Below are 17,418 nucleotides of genomic sequence, written 5' to 3'. Positions count from 1 at the left end.
TGAAAACAAAAATTGTTTTTACAAGATTACTGAGCTAGTGCAGCTGGAAATGCTCTTCAGCATTAGGCTGTTCTTGGGCAATATTGCCAAGACAGATACTGTTGGATGTATTTAATATTCGGCAAGCATGGCTGAACTACTACTGAAGGACTATAACCCTGTCACCATTTAAGATGTGCTGTATTTGAAGTCAAAGGTGACATTCTTGGACTTTAAAAAGTCTGGTTATTCATCAAGACAAAGCTAAGCAACTTGTATGGTGAGTGGCTAAGTTTCTTCCTCGTAATTCACTTCAGATACAAAAGACATGGTGGTATAAAATCTTGGCACATAGCAAGTGTTCTCTTTTTACTGTGCACACCATTTCACCAACTGCTTCGCACATTCCTGCAAACCCTTTTTTTCCCATGACTTCATGTCAAAGCAGTAATTATTCACCTTTTTCATGCTTAGAATCTTTCCAGTTCAAATTCCAAAGGTCTTCCAATGGTCACTGACTGAAATTCAGTTTTTGGTATGAAGCAGCATTCTCTTCTGAGACCAAAGTATCAGCTGGTTAGGTATAATGTAGATGCTGTAGTGAAACACCATCGTGGTGTTTTCAGGTCAGGCACACAGATTATGCCCTTTATTTCTCTATGCTACAGCCAGATGTGAGTGTCATGAGAAGTAGTTGTTAGGGGTAGAATTAGAGCAGTGCATGTAGCTAAGGGAGGAACCAAGAGTGCCGAGCAGAAAAGGCTTGGACTCTGCTTTCTCTGTGTCCCAGCAGGCCAGCACCACTTGCTGGCAACTAAAGGAAGCGGAGGACTGATGCAATTTGGCTGGACTTCGTAAAGACTTCTGTATAACAACTCTGCTTAACCTTGGCTCCAAGCAGAGCAGTCAGATATTGTATGGGAAAGGCTACACTATTGCTTACAGAAATGTTAGTCTGCTGTGCATTCCCCTATCCTCTGCAAAGACAGAGGCAACAAGTGAGGAAACAATGGTAGACAAGGAAGCTGGGGAATATGAAAAAATTCTGTGCAAGTGAAAAGCCCTTGTAACTTTTTCATGACTTTGACTCTACTAAACTGGCATATCTGAACATCAGTAAAAATCTCTTGCCCCTCCAGAGCTGAGTGCTACTGAATGTTACTGTGTGCCATTAGTGGAGTCTTAATGCCATCAGACTAGGGATACAAAGGAAAGACAGGGGCACAGAAGCAAGATCTGAGCTGGCCGCTGCCAAGCCACAGCAAAGCTCAGCAACACTGAAATGCCTAACCTAGGAAGAAATTCTTGGAGCTTTATACTAAACTCATGGTTTTGTTCCTGCATGAAGCTAGCTATAAAGAGACAATTTGGGGTCTTGCGGGAAAAGTATGCATAGAGTCAAAGCTGGGACAGAACAAAAAAAGGCACTAGTCTGGAGCCAAATGATAATGTTCAATAAAGTTTTACAATATATGAAGCAAAGAGAAAGCAGTCTGATAACCATCTACCATTGCACCTGGCAGATGGATTAAAACTCATTTACTTTCATTCTACAAAGAGAAACAGAGCCACTGTTTGGTGACTGCCATACTGGATTATTTTTGCCTCTAGCTTTGCACACAAAAATCAATTCAAGTGTGGAAATGAATCTGAGTACAGGAAAGTGAGCCAATACTGTCAGCACAGAATAACTGATGCAGCAGCAGCAATAACAGAACTTTTTCCAGAGAAAAGATATTTATGAAAAAAAGTAATTTCCTGTTTCAGTAAAATTGAGTTAGACTGCAGAAAGATCATGTGAACTTCCCAGCTCTCAATTACATATTCACACATCTGTAAAGTTCCAGAAACACTTTATTTAAAAATGGAGTTGTAAATGCATATAACAAAATAACATACATAATAAATGTAACAAAAATAAATAAGGAGAACATGTTCATACAAAATAAGAACAGAGTAATGCAAAATGCTTATTACAGAACACAAAGGTATAAATGCCTGAAAGAACACAAACAGAATCTCGTATGAAGAGCCTGCACCTTTAATCCTTCCTAGCCATTCCCTGCTTTCCACTTGAATCTGCAGAAAAATTATGTTCCCAAGCATTAAAAAAAGAAGGAAATATGGTGATGGTTTGGTACACTCGGTTTTCAACACTTAGCTCTAATTTCCATTTAGTTTTGCCCTTCAGCACCTTCAAAAAGTTTTCCCGTAGCCTCTGTAAACCAGTGTCATTCAGGCTCCCAGTTAGCTGGAGTAGAGCATATTGAGTCATACATGAAGACTGTTTGCTTTTATTTTTTTTTTTAAAAGAAAATATGAAATCCATTATACAACAGATTAGTGGTTTTGTTTTTACAACTCTACAAAAAAAGTTTTTGCATTTTTATTAACTGGTCCAACTTCTACTGATTTCCGAAAGCCTGTACAATTTAAAAGTGTACAGAAAGTAGGTTTTTTTAAAAACAAATGTCATATAGGATTATTGCTGAAATATTAAAGACCATTTCATAAAAGCTGCAAAACTGTATCTTTAACCTTAATATATAGAGACTGATGCAAACATAAGAAAATTCCAGTCTATTAGTTACATTTAACAGAAAAAACATTCCTCCAAATTACAGTGTTCTGGAAATACAAAGTAATTTACTTTTATTCTTACTATTATTTCCGAATGTTAAGTTACTGGGACAACTGATAAGGAAAATAGGCTTATATAGGAAACTTTAAATAGACTTGCTTTTCAGCGGTATAAGCAAAATGTCCATGTTAGCAGTCGTCTTCCAGAATCCTTTTAAATATGTAAGACAGGGACAGCTTTACTAGCAAGACTACAGGAAAATATACAGAAGCAAATAAAATCATTTGCTTGGGAGTGTATCTATTGATTAAGCAAATCATGACAACTCTTATTTCCAAGTCCCCTAAAGAAAATTTTACACCTCATGATCATTCCAAATAAACAGTAATTTATTCTGTAAGCTTATGCTGCATTTGGATTGGTGAGAGCCCATTTGCCTCAACATGCTTTAACATGTCCCACATTGCTGAGTGTTTAAATTTATTTCCTAGTTTCAACAAACATTTGGACAGAAATGAGATACGAAATACTTCTACTGTCATTAACATCAAAAAGACATTTGAAGAAGATCAAAAAGTGCCAAATAGTCCTTTCAGAAAGTGGATTAAAACACTGTAATGATAATACAAGGACAGTATTATCAGTTTTCTATGTACACCAAAACACTGCTTGCTGTTTAATGATATTGATATGTTCACCTACCACTCCCAGCAAATCTTAGTGCAAACATAATATGTGAACTCATTTGTAAACCCCAAGACAATTTACGCAGCAACAAGGTTATATAAATCACAGAACTGTTTGAGATTTTCCAGTCTATGAGAATGAATGCTTTCTGAAATCTGTCTTACTTTTGCAGTAATGTGTCACTGCAGTCAAAGATAACGTTTCCTATATAAATCATCCAATTCAGAATCAAATGTAACTGTTCAACAGTTCTGTATAAGTTTTAGTGGAGGAAGTCCATTCATTAGAGCAGCCTGGCAAAGAGATTTGGGGTTTCAATAACATTAAATGTTAGACCGCTTGCATGGCTTTTAAAAAGAAATAAATCTATTAAGGGAAAACTGCTGATATAGTAATTCTTTTGCAAAGCACACAACCACAAAGGGCAAACCTGCCACAATCTGCTTTCCTACACTGGTATCTATGCATAACTTTATGATTTGAAAAAGATTTGTGTGACAATCAAAGCATCACAATTAAAGAAAACTGGTTTAATAAAACAACTGCTGTTTGACCAAGCCTTTTTTTTTTAATTATAAAAACCAATATTATAATTTTTCCTTGATTTCTAAACATTCCACATGAAAGGTTTTTGTATCAAACACCGAGATGTCACTCACGCAGGGTGGCATCTTCCTCTTCCCCATCTGGGTTAAACCTATTGAAATGTATGCTGAAATCTGCCTCAGATTCAGCATTTTCAAATTCAGGTGCAACAGGGCCAGTGGCAGGTCGAACAGCCCGAGCTTCGGGCTGGCAGTTTGGCTGCGCTTGAGCGCGGGTACCTTGGGAAACAGGACTGGACTTCGGCTTCGGCTGAGCTGGTAAGATGGGGCTGGCGAATCCCAAGTTGCTCAAAGCATCCAGGGTACCATCAGGGTCAATCATAGCATTAATTGCTAAGCAACAAGAAAAAATGAAAAGGATAGGGAAGAAACCATAAAAAATATGATTTTCTGTTACTATACAAATACCGAAATCCTTTTCTCACACTTTTTATGATGGCAGACATGAGTTTTTATGTGTGCTGACCATGACAAAGCAGGGGCATATCCAACACAGATACAAACTGATCAGTCAGTTAGTATCTATTTAGTCAGTTTATATGGCTTTTTCTCCTAATGTTACCATTATATTATTCTTTGTTCCAAGCCACTCCCTGCAAATAGCCATAGTTGCTAATTCCATGAATGGATGAAATTTGTATAAAAGAGCAGTCATTTATCCATAGTGGGAGCAAACTGAAACAACCTAGTACCATTTAATTTTATTATACTACTAACATATTTGTCACATTTAACAGAACTTTTCTTTTTTATTTCCAAAAATGTACTAACATCTATTTGAACACCACTGCATACACAAGGAAACAATCTGGCTTCATTTATTTATGTTCTCTAAACACAATATAATTTCTAATGAACTGACATTTTTTAATTATGGTTGAGCATGAAACAAAACCTAATTTGTTTCTAAAGGCGGTTAATGATTCCTCCTGAAACACTCTTTTTTAAAACATGTTTTACAAAAGATTAAATCTGAATACTACAAAAAACAAATATAGGAAATTTACAACTAACATAATAATGATAAGCATGGACCACTAATCCATTTGACCACCACTGTTACTAAAAAATAAACTAAGTATAATACACAAATAAGACTGCAACTTCTTTTTAAAAAATATTCAGTTTTTAAGTTGATTTTGATAAATGGAATATATGTCTAATTAGCAGACCTTTTAAGCAAAACATACTTCTTTCCACGTTACATACAGGTAAGACTTTATGTGTGAAAAGCGAAATAACTTTTCAATTTTGTAGTCTGCGGGCTTCATTGTTACAACAATTGGATTTTGCAGTGTGAAGGGAAGATGCCAAGAGCTAATTCTAAATTTTCATTTCATCATAATGGAGACAGTTGTGGGGCTTTTTGAGATTTCCTACAGATTATGGTCTCAGTGCATGCCTTATACTGAATTGTGCTACACATGGGGGGTATTACTGATGTGCAGAGCCTATTTCATAAAGCCTAATCTCAGGATTCTCTATTACCTACTCTTCAATATTTACAAAAATATTTCTGTTAAGAATGTTTCACAAATAATTACTTTGGGATTCTTAGGACTATGCAATTCCTAGTCGAGCCTTTTCTCACCATGTAAAAAGATATGATCAAAAAAACCAGTGATGTTTGTTTACCAAATGTGCCAGCAATTATATGATATTAATGTATGTAACTGATACTGTGAACATATTTTAATATATCGCAGTAACTTTATTTCATGGTGTAGATATACACATATATATTAAACAAATTTGAAGCAGAAGAGAAAAAAGATTTGTACCTTGCAGCTGTTTCTCTACTCGTTTCAGTTCCTGTAAGATTGATGATATTTCCTAGAGGAGAAACAATCATGTTTCATTATGGAAAAAGAGACTATCAGTAGTGAACAATGCCCCTCCTCAAGCTTTGCAGTTGCAATACGCTATTTGGGTTGACCCTCCTGGCATCAAGAACACCCTTACTGGTGGTGACCCAGCCAAGTCCCCCACAGGTCCTGGGTGGCAGCCCTCGAAGCTGGAGAGCCACGGCTCACTCAGAATCTAGAGCTCCTCCACACTGGCTGCCTGCTATGGTCCATAAAACCCCACCCTGTCCCTTGCTCATCTGGCTGTGCCACCTCTGCTCAAGCACAGACTTACAGATACCACGGTTCTGTAAATATTGGGCACAGTAACAGCAAACTTTTAAAGGAAAGTCACAGGATAAACCCAGTATTAAATGGAATCAAGTGACTTATAACCTTGCTCACATGAGAGTCAGAAAGTGAGATTCACTGCATCAGGATTCTGTCTGCAACATTCTATCTGTGCCCACAAGACCCTGTACAGCACATCAGTGCTGGGGCCTCAGCGCTCGTTTGCCTTAGAGACTTTTCTCCACTGTGCTGCAGTACTTGTTAACACAGTCTTAGCCACAGCAATGCATTCAGAAACAAAGCAATCATTAAATGTACTATACCTTAAACTACAGAATCACAGAATATCCTGAGTTGGAAGGGACCCATCAGGACCATAGAGTCCAACTCCTGGCCCTGCACAGGGTACCCCAAGAATCATAGTTCCGTGCCTGAGAGAATTGTCTGAACACTTCTTGAAATCTGACAGGCTTGGTGCCACAACCACTTCCCTGTGCCATGTAAATCCTACAACTGAAGGATTCTACACTGAAGAATAGTGTTAATCCAACTACTGAGGAGAGCTGTCAGTGGTGTATTCTAAAGCTGAGAATTTTCAAAGGCACTGATTTCAGAAAACCATTTAACCCATTTCAGGAAGCCATTTTGTACTAAGTACTGTGATTTTTATGTGCGGCAAAGAGATTGATTATCTTGAATTTTACACAGTCATTATGTTTAAGAAGATTCCACATCTGGGCTGGATATCAATGTTCCAAGCATAAAACAAATATCAGTTATAACTGTCCTCCCTTAAAATTTAATAATCATCTGTGGTAGAAATAAGCACTGCATTTGAACAATATATTGCTCTGAAAACTGAGCAGAAACTTGAAAATCATAGACAAAAAAACACCCCGAAGAACCCATTCACTTTCAAACAATGTGAGATGCTTTAATAAATTGAAAAAAATTTGTAGAATGATGAACTTAGGAATAAATATACAACAAACATTTTTTCTTTTTTAAAGAATTGACTGAACCCCCACATTCAGGACAAAAGACTAAATTCAGATCTTATGCTGGACATGGATAAGAGAAACTCCTTATATTATAATATTTCTAGAATTAGAAACTTCCAGGAGGAACCTGCTTAATTAAACTTTAAAAAAATTAAAAAAACCCTATCAGCGAATCTATTAAATTATAACACTGAATTACTAATGATTGCTTTTAAAAAATATACCGTTCTGCAGAATTACAGGCCAAGCTTTCCATACTTCCAGGAAAAATCAATCTGGAGGAGTTTAATAACTCATGATGAGCTAACAGAAAAGCGCTAGCCTGTTCAATGCCAGAGGAAATGTATATGCATTTGACTTCTGCACAGTCCAGTATGAACTATGTGAGCAGCTTCCTCTCCCACCTTTCCCTCAGAAAAAAACCCTGCTTCTGTAAGCTGACATTCTTAACAGCATGGTACTGCAGATGGATAATGTAACTAGACTCGCTGCCTGCTCTCACATTCAAGAATGTTTGTCAAACCCCACACTCTGTGTTCAGAAGTAGAGGAGAAGTATACTAAAAAATAACACGTGCTCCATGCCCTCACACTGTCACACAGTCTGGTCATGAAATGGCCTGATTTAGGCAGGGTGGAAGAGTATATGAATCAGCTGGAGTTGTAGTGGGTGCCCTATGGTTATCGCTTCCAGACAAAATCAAGAGGATTATTTTTCACTGAAGAGTCCTTTTACTGCCATGTGTCTATGGATTATTTTCATCACATGTAGCAAAACACAACAATTTCTCTAAATATTAATAATCAGTGTTAATAGTATTAAGTATTAATGATCAGTAGGTAAAGTAGTTTTTAGACTGTAAAACAAGTTAATTTGAAACCAATCTAACATTCAAACTAATGGTTGTTACCTTTTGTTAAACAAATGTACTGATGGTCTATACATAGTCTGAATCCCTTTGACTGCATTCTTTATCTGAGAATTTCCCCTGAACAATTCCTTGTTTCTTTATAAGACAGTAAATCTTAGTAATTATTAAAGCAGATTAGGTTTATTCTTGAAATATATGTGGTGTCTAAATAAAACCTTTTAAAATTTTTGCCCTTATGTCACTGAAAACAACACATTCCTCTACTGATTATTTAGATGTTAGATAAGCAGCATAATCAGTCCTAGAAAAGAACTATTCATACCATGCTTGATGTTTTCACAATAGGAACTTCACTTTCAGCTCGCAACTTGTTTTCAATTTCTTCCCAGTTTCTATCTTTGTCCTTAAATAATATTCTAGAAGAAAGAAATTTAAGAACACTGTTTAAACAAAACAAAACACACCCACAAATTAAAACTGAAAGATTAGATAACATGAGAAAGCACCACAGGGAGCACTGAATAAAAGTAAAATCTGAAATACTGAAACCTGACAGAATCAAATCATACAGTTTAAATTTTCAGGGAAGCATATAGGGTTTCAGCACAATCATTCTTATTGACATTAAAATGGCAGTTCTGTAGCTAAACACTTGCTTATGGAGTCGAAAAGACACAGATGTTTCTTTCCTCCAGCACGGAGACATTTCTTAAAAAATCCAACTATCTTACTGTAGTCAGATAATTCCCCTTTAATACTGCATTTTATAACAACTGTAAAACATAAGGTAAATAAATGCATCTTTTACATTTCTATTTTATAATAATTTAATAAAAAATAAAACCACTTCAAGAAATTAAAGAAATACATTTCACAAAAGAAGTTTTTATTGAAAAGTCTCAATACATAAATTTTATATATATATATATATATGCTTTAGTAGTATGAGTATCACTTGTATTACATGTTTAAAGAAGTATTTTATATTTGTAAAACCCCAAAGCATACTGTGAGATTTCCTTCTTTAATGTTTTGCTTCCCTGCTTGATGAATCGTTTTTGTTTGCATTGTCATATCACAAATATAATTTAAACTGTCTACACTGGTGCAATTGGAAAAAAAAACAAAGAAAAAAAAGATATTTAAGGTCTGGTAAGTGACACCATGATGACACAGAGGAGTCTAAATCCATTTCTTCTCGAATTGGTATTTCAAAGTTAAAAGTTCAAAAATAGCTGCAGTAAAATTGCTAAGCAAACAAAACAACCAGTTTCAAATCATGACCAAAAAGTAGTACATTTTAAAGAAATTATTTGTGTAAGTATGTCTCTGAGGAAATAATTTTTAAGGTGGAAGTTCATGAAATATTGAATCTCATAAAGACTAAGAATTTGAAAGAAAGTTGGGAAACTTGGTACTGCATTTCTGTTCACTTTTCTTCGGTTATTTATATCCTATGGAAAATTCTACTCTCTATTATTATCCTGTCAAGAAAGTCTAATTTTGCAAAATATTTACTACCCTGCCTTATTTTATTAGTACACAGATGCCCAGAGACAGCCTATCCAGAAGGTACTTTAACTCTTCTTCTCTCTTTGAGGTCTTCACTCACTGCTGCTTCAGAACATGTTTATGTCGGAGGTTTCGCTGAGAGGAAGTGCTACTTTGATGACACAGTGTCATGGGATTGAGGCAAATGACCACTTCTGCCAAGTGACTTGGGTGTGTTCAAGTAAGTCAATTCATTCAAGGGTAAACATTAATACGCACTTTTTTAGGGGGAAGGAAAAAAAATAAAATTACAAGTAATCAAAACTGAAGTGAAGAAAACATGAAACCCTTTATGGCCTCAAATAGAGTCATCATCTTTTATCAAAGTTCATCATCAGAGGTCTTGCAAAATTCTCTTATGCTCCTGAAGGGAGTGCAAAACCTTGCAAAGACATACAACTGCAAACCTTACCAGAAAGTCCAATTACACTGGAAAATTTAGGATTTGCCTGTCACTGAGGAGTTTAAATAAACACGTTAAAGAAAAAAAAAGGCATCGACACACACTGGAAATTAGCAGGAACATAGAAAATAAAGCTTTATTTAGCAGTAAATAACACTAGAAAAAAACCAATATAAGCTATTGTGACATTGTCTGATTTTTCATTTACCTTCTTGCCATGTTATTTTAAAATAATTCTATCTTGATTCATTGTGATAAGTGCCTTTGTTTGTGTATGTGGTGTTCTCAGTCTTACTCTTTTAATGTTCTTACTCCTCTTTTACAATTTGAAAATCTTTCATTTCATAGGTCACTTTATTAAAAAAAAAGAAAAAAAATGAAAGCAGTAATTAAAAATTTTGAAACTGTTATTACTTTGACTACAAAGTGGGAAGGCCAATTTGTTTTTACTATAAATTTAGGAAGCCTATTTCCTTTTTACTTCAACTTTCTGAATTCTTCATTTAGTTAATTTTAACTTCCTGGGGGATCCTAATCTCTAGTCTGCTTTGACCTCTTTCTTTCTGACAGCATTCTTCAAGTTAAAAGAACATATTTATAAATGCCTGCTGCCTTCTGCTCTTGCTTTCCCCTACCTTCTGAGGCAAGTCTTACTTAATTGTGCTCAATCCTCATTTTTCTTTCACGACACTTTGCAGGACGCACAGCAAACTGCAGAGACCAAGTGGTACCTTCACTGACCTGAATGCTTTGCCTAGATTTTGCCTGACTAAAGAGGCACTTGCCTGCTACATGCCAGTAATGCTGCATTCACATTGCAGAGCACTGATAAAACCATGCAGGTCTTCTCACTGCAAAACCTACTTACCTCTTCCCTTTGTAAGCTTTGCAAATTTTCTGCAAACTCATTGTAACATATAAAAGCACAAATACAGGCTAGGTAGAGGATGGATTGATAGCAGCCCCAAGGAGAAGGCCTTCGGGTGCTGGTGGATGAGATGCTGCACATGACCCAGCAATGTGCACTCTCAGCCCAGAAGGCCAAATGTGTCCTTGGCTGCATAAAAAGCAGCATGGCCAGCAGGTCGAGGAAGGGGATTCTCCCTCCTACTCCGCTCTGGTGAGAACCCACCTGCAGTGCTGCATCCAGCTCTGGGGTCCCCAGCACAGGAAGGACATTGACCTTTTGGAGCAAGCCCAGACCAGGGCCACCAAGATGCTCAGAGAGCTGGAGCACCTCTCTTCTGAAAGACAGGCTGAGAGAGTTGGGATTGTTCAGCCTGGAGAAGACTCTGGGGAGACCTTGGAGCAGCCTCCTAGTACCTAAGGGGAGCCTGCTAGAGAGCTGGGTAGGGACTTTTTATAAGTGCATGTAGTGATACGACAATGGACAATGGTTTCAAACTGAAAGTGAGTAGGATTGGATTAGGCTAGATATTAGGAAGAAATTCTTTACTATGAGGGTGGTGAGGTACTGGAACAGGTTGCCCAGAGAACTTGTGGATGCCCCACCCCTGGAAGTGTTCAAGGCCAGGTTAGATGGGCCTTTGAGCAACCTCATCTGATGGCAAGTATCCTTGACCATAGCAGGGGGGTTTGACCTAAATGACCTTCAAGGTCCCTTCCAACCCAAACCATTCTGTGATCCTATGAAAAGGTAGAAAAGTGAACAAACTGCTTATCTGCTTCCTGAGAATCCTTCACAGTAATTTGTTAGGAAAGAAGGGGTTATAGGATACATGGTAAGAATGCTGCAGAATTTTAAAATATAAAGCAGTTTTGTGTATACTAGGAAGTAAGAACCTGATTATACAGGTTGAAAAAAAATTACAGAAAGGTAACTTAGCAATATCCAACCTATGACCTTATCCTGAAGAAAATTACAAATATGCAGAGAAATTGGTGAAAGGAAAGAACCGGGCACTTGAATCTGGTTCAATCTGTACCCCATGCTAGTACTTGGGAAAAAAAAAAAAAACAGTTTGGCCAGCAATGGGAGGATCTAGCTGAGGAATACAGTGTCAAAAGCTTCTCTCAAGCTCATTTCTTAATATAAGGTAGGAATGATGACAGAACTCAATGGAACTTAGAACATTACCTATAAATTAGAAACAGAAACGGCAGTGGGGAAGCAGGGAAGAAACTAGTCAAGCAAAAAGATATATTTCATTTTGTCCTCCTACTCATTTATTTTCATGATTGACTTTAGCTCATTTTAATTTCTGATAGATCTGCTTGTCAAGAATGGCTGACAATATTCATGTTCTTAATACTTTAGCCAAAGTGAAATTGGTCTTTCAACAGAGCTAACTTTTGCAACTAAAATATGACAGAAAGAAGAGTGTTCACTCTCACAGGATGCATGTCTTTCTCCATTTGGCCCCAGATAGAAAGGATGTAATTTTTTAATATATGTGATGCAATTTGTAAGGACTACAATTGCCCTATATTATCTGTGCTCTCCGCTGATAAGTTTACATTGGTAACAAGAAAATTTGAGGAAGGACTTGTAAAACACAGTCAGGCTTGCTGGCTTACTCTTACTGGTGCCTCTAAAACTTTCTCCTCTCCTTTCAGGTTCAAGTATTCTGGAAAAAGCCGCAACTGCTAGCCTGGTAAATCCTGATGATTCTCATTGTAACGATTCTGAGCAGAGATGTTAACTGGCTTAACTCCAGTAAAAACAAGAGAAGCACACCAGTTTGCTGAACTCATGAACACCAAAACAAAGCTAAGGTGAAAATCTGTAATAGGTACCAGCTGCCTTATATGCTCCCTAAAAAACAATTCTAAAACTAATGCTGTTTATCTAATTCAAAATACTAATGAAATTATGAATAACATGATGTTATTAAAAATCATTCTGAGTATCAGAAAAAGGAAGTTTTGAACACAGCCCTGAAGAATATACTAAATAATTCCTTATTAATGAAAGTTTACTGCATTTTTATAGAAATAAACCATTCCACTGTTTTTAAATATATATAAAATATTTGTAGGTATGCTTATATTTATAACATCATACATGACCACACCATTATTACATTCATTACAATGTAGCTGACTTATCTTTTAAGCTCAGAAAATTACATCAGAAATGTGTAAGACTTGAATTTAATGTTAGCAGTTAGCCACCAGTAAAAAACAACACACAAAATGCCTTAGAACAGAAATAATAAGAATGGGTTACAGGCTTTTAAAGAATTGATTCCTCACTCAGTGATATTCTTCCTACTAGAAATAGTAGTACTAGAAATGGCAGATAAGCTACAGTTTTTACCAATTTATATAATTAATTTTTTTCTTCTTCATTTTTATGGTCAAATCTTCTTTAGTATTCACATGAGAATACAATCTTCAGATATGTTGTTATTTTGCTGCTTTTACTATTAGCGTTGCCCTATGATGAAATAAGCTTGTGATTTGATGTTTAATCTGTCACTCATGTAATATTTCAATATCTGACACTTCCTTGAAAAACCGATTAATTACAGACCTGGCATTTTCTCACATTCAGAAAATTATGCATGAAGATAAGCCAAATGACTTATTTTTAATGTTCTCTAGTTTAAAATTATTAACTGCACAAAGACATGAAGAAGAACATGTGAATGACACAACCCTGAACTTTGTATTTAGAATTTTCTTTTATTCTTGCCAACCAAAGTGGTCACCAAGTGGTTGTACACTCACACATTTAAGTTAAATTGAACTGTTGATAGAGCAACATGTTACCATTTTTGACATGTCTACACTTTCTCTTAGCTACTATGAAATCATATGAAGGAATCTAACTATCTAAGCAGGAATTTTCAATTAAAAACGACAGGTGGCTACATCTGTTGCTTTAGATTAAGAAGTCAATAGTGACTACACTGTTGGTTTTCAAGAACGATTTCAAGTTGTTTTTCAGAACGATTTACTGAAACTGCCCCATTTGTTCTTTCTTCCTAAAATGTGGAGTCCCTACAAGAACTTGGCAAACACACAGGGATCAATTTTACAGTTCAGCAACATTTTAACCGTATCTTTTAAGGGAGGAAGTTTTACAAGACTTGCATAGAGGTCATGTAATTTTTGCATGGCATCTGCATATACTGGAACAGCTCCTCTGCTGGAAGTATGATGGATGTTGTTCTGTCCATGCAAACTCTGCTGATATTTCTCATCGTATAATGTGAAATAAACAAAAGGAATAACGGAAAAAGAATTAATTCCAAATCTTTCTGAATGCTAAAAAAGCCACAGGTAACATTGCTTTTTTAAAAGACAAATTGCTATAAGTGTATTTGCTCTATTATACATTACTCTTTTACTAGTGGGAATATTAAAGAGAGCAGATATTTTCAGCAATAACAATAATTTTTAAAAACCCACCTGATTTTGCCAGCTGTTTTGTCTATGGATTGTCTTATCTTGCGAGAAAACTGGAAGACTGAGGACAACAGCAAACTATCCCCCATAACCTGCAATAAGATTTTAATAAAAAAGGATATTATTAGTTCAATGGGAATTAAATACAAACAATTCCATATATTTTGTTATCTTTAACATTAAAAAACCATACTTGTGTTTTAATTAGTATCATATACAATCATATTTGAACATTTTGAAAATAAAATAATATACAGTATTTTCCAATATTAATGCCACCTGCTACTGGTAGGAAAAAAAGCACAGTGTCTAGAATATTAAGTGGGGGGATAATTGTCAAAGCTTAAAATAGACACACTACTAGAGAGAACCCTGTTGTGTACTCACTTCATCTCTGCTCCAAGTCCTTCTCCGGGTAATTGTTGGGGGATCGAGGGCATCTGTTAGCTGAGGTCTAGCATCACTAGGCCGACCATTCCCCTCTGGTGGTTTTGAATGCACTACTGGAGGGATTTTTCTGAAATTGAGACTTTCATCAAATACGCGGTCCACCAACTGGGGGATAAAAGAAGAACGCATTTTATGAAATCTACTGGATACCTGCAAAAATCAGATTACTATTTTCTCCTCCTGCAACAGTTTACAAGATGCCTATCAAATAAAAATCATACTGTTGTCTGGTACAATACAAAATGATGCATCTCTTATGTAAGAATATCTTGTAAAAATGAATTTTTGGTTTGTTTTTTTTAAATATGAGACATAAAAGGCACATTTAGACTACCTCACAGAGACTTTGCTTATGGGTAGGTAACATAATAGTTACCTATAAACTGCTACTAAATAATTTATTTCTTTGATCAATGGATATATCTGTGGAATTAAGTAGAGTTCTCTGAAATGTAGGGTTTTTCCCCAGATTAGTCCTAGTGTTACAGAAAGACCTATACTACCCGAAGGAGATACTGCCATCTGCAGTATGTACACAATGTACCATATTTATTAAAGAGGAAAATAGTTATTTAGTAATATAAAAATGAAAGTGATCTAACTGGTTCTGATAAAATGAGCACTTTGCTCCCTCAAAGTCTAGCCATAGTCCATGAGAATTAAAACCAAAATCTATGTGAGTATATTTATGATTTTTCTGACTACCTGACTCACGGATTTCTCATTACTGTTTATATCTTTTTTTCCACAGAAAAAGACAGTATTAAACTAACTACAGTAAACTAATGTATTAACCAAACTTTATGCACACAAAAATGAATAAAACACATTTTGAAAGGAATACTATGAAGAAAAAAATGCAGTAAACATTTACAACACATTACTATGGTGAATTGTAACATAGTAGAAAGTGATTTAAATTCAGATTAACATGTGTACCAGCATTAGACCTGTGATGGTTACTAGAACAAGTTAGTCAATATATTCATAGAACAGCACAGCAGAGATAGTCAAAGAATATAAGACTTATTAGAAGCATAATGCAAACTTACTTCAGGGTAGTTTTTGACAATGTTATTAAGAAAGAAGGTGGTACCTAAGTATTTCAGTGTTCAGAAGATGAAAGTTTTACGTCACCTGTGAAAAGAGTGACTTTTTTGTTTTTAATAGCTAAGAATTAAATATAGACATTTATATATATTTGCGCATATACATTAGTATCTTTAAATGCACTTAGATACTATACAATGGTATCTAAGGCTACAGACAAGTAAGAAACATAACTACCTTGTTCCTATGTTTTGTGGAAAAAAAGAGACAGACAGATAGTATGCATCCGTTTGACAAGCTGTGTTCATAGAATACCTTCTGGGTTGTTTGTTGAAACAAAGGAACTTTAAATAAAAAAAAATAATGTAGAGATCATGCAGACGGGTTGAGTGGAAATAACTAAAAAGCTATGCAAAAATGCTAAAAGCAAAAGAAATAAAGAAAAGGAAGAACCTTATGCATTTCTCCATGAAGATCTCCTACCTCTTCTCTAGTGTCTATGGCAGAGCCAGGGGTGGTGGCAGCAGTGCTTACTGTGGTACTGGGGGCAGTGCCTGATGAAGTCACTGAATCTATCTCTCCTGCTACATCGTTGATTTCCCGTGCGATGAGAGCCAGATCTTGACTGATCCTAGTAATAAAGAGAGTGTTACATTCTCCCCTTCAAATACTTTTGGGCCAGTAGAGCCCAACCTTGGCAGCCTTTTAGGTTTTGAGTTCCAGTTCCTTATAACTGTGCTATGAAAATGTGTATGACCTTCTAAACTGAAAGTTTATTTGGAGAACCATACAAGAAAATTTTAACTGAAGCTTGTAACAGCATGCCTTTCTAGAGGAAGAAGGTAGAAGGCAATCTCAAAAGACAGAGTGTCTTTGCTTTCTTTCTAGGATTCACAGGCAGACATGTGTACACAGTATATCTAAGACAGTGGATGCACTGTAAATATTGCACAGACCTGCATATATGCAGTAAATCTGAAACATTCAGACAGCGTTTAGTTTATACCTTAGTTTACCTGCTTGCAAAAACACATCTTCAAGACCTCTGATTATCTAGCAGTCCTGCAGCTTGCTCACGTGTCTGAAATTCCAGACCAACACCCTAAATCCTCAAATTTAATCAAGACAAGTTTTCCAGTGGGAAAAACAGAACACATTTGTAAAAACCTTGGCACTACAAAAATACATCTGAATTCTCAGTTGAAGAGTCCTTTTCCTTTCTTCTGATCCACCACTTTAAAAAAAATAGCTTTGCTCTGTATTCTGATCAGCACAGGGAAGAAGCTTGGCTAGCTCAGCTTGTGCTACTCCTCCACAGGACACCCCAAAAGGAGGAGGGAACAAGAAAAAAACTCTCACAAAGCGAAAGCTAAAAGCCCTTACTAACTACAGCACCCTGAATCTCCAGCTTGGATCACACAGTTCAGAAGACCTCGAATTCAGAGCAGACTGCCAAGTGATCCCCTTTGACACTTCTGGCTGAGAGGACTGAAGGCACAGGAGTCGACAGTGCTACTTCTGCATCGCCGCGCGGTGAATTGCACCACCCACCACTCAAGTGGAAGGAGCAGCACAGCCATGTAACAGTGACACACATCAGGCTGGACAGAGATGGATTGTTCAAGGTGAGCTTCCTTCTGCTCTTTATTTTCACTTTGTCTTCAAGTCAAAAAGAACGAACACCACTGACCTAGAGATAGTTTAAGACTAAGTGAGCAGAATTTCAACTTC

General features: G+C 36.2%; 1 protein-coding gene across 14 annotated transcripts in view; it reads right to left on the bottom strand.

Annotated features, from left to right (window-relative positions):
- Nucleotides 1–3,817: 3,817 nt before the first annotated feature.
- Nucleotides 3,818–17,418, bottom strand: part of CEP170 (centrosomal protein 170) — a 98,665-nt gene continuing 85,064 nt past the window's right edge. For 9 of the 14 annotated variants that reach the window (XM_032683320.1, XM_032683330.1, XM_032683319.1 and 6 more), the window contains 6 exons: nt 16,141–16,318; nt 14,575–14,742; nt 14,191–14,279; nt 8,182–8,275; nt 5,634–5,685; nt 3,818–4,185 (listed from right to left, as the gene is read on the bottom strand). In XM_032683320.1, the coding sequence (XP_032539211.1) occupies nt 3,899–4,185; nt 5,634–5,685; nt 8,182–8,275; nt 14,191–14,279; nt 14,575–14,742; nt 16,141–16,318 (868 nt within the window). In that variant the 3' untranslated portion in view covers nt 3,818–3,898. Of the gene's footprint in view, nt 4,186–5,633; nt 5,686–8,181; nt 8,276–14,190; nt 14,280–14,574; nt 14,743–16,140; nt 16,319–17,418 lie in introns of those variants that run through there. The other 5 variants (XM_032683331.1, XM_032683321.1, XM_032683323.1 and 2 more) reach the window with 3 other exon arrangements.

Source organism: Chiroxiphia lanceolata, chromosome 3, assembly GCF_009829145.1.
Source record: "Chiroxiphia lanceolata isolate bChiLan1 chromosome 3, bChiLan1.pri, whole genome shotgun sequence".
In the NCBI taxonomy this organism is placed as follows: Eukaryota; Metazoa; Chordata; class Aves; order Passeriformes; family Pipridae; genus Chiroxiphia; species Chiroxiphia lanceolata.
The sequence above is the reverse complement of the archived record's forward strand: the minus strand, read 5'-3'. Positions and strand labels throughout refer to the sequence as shown.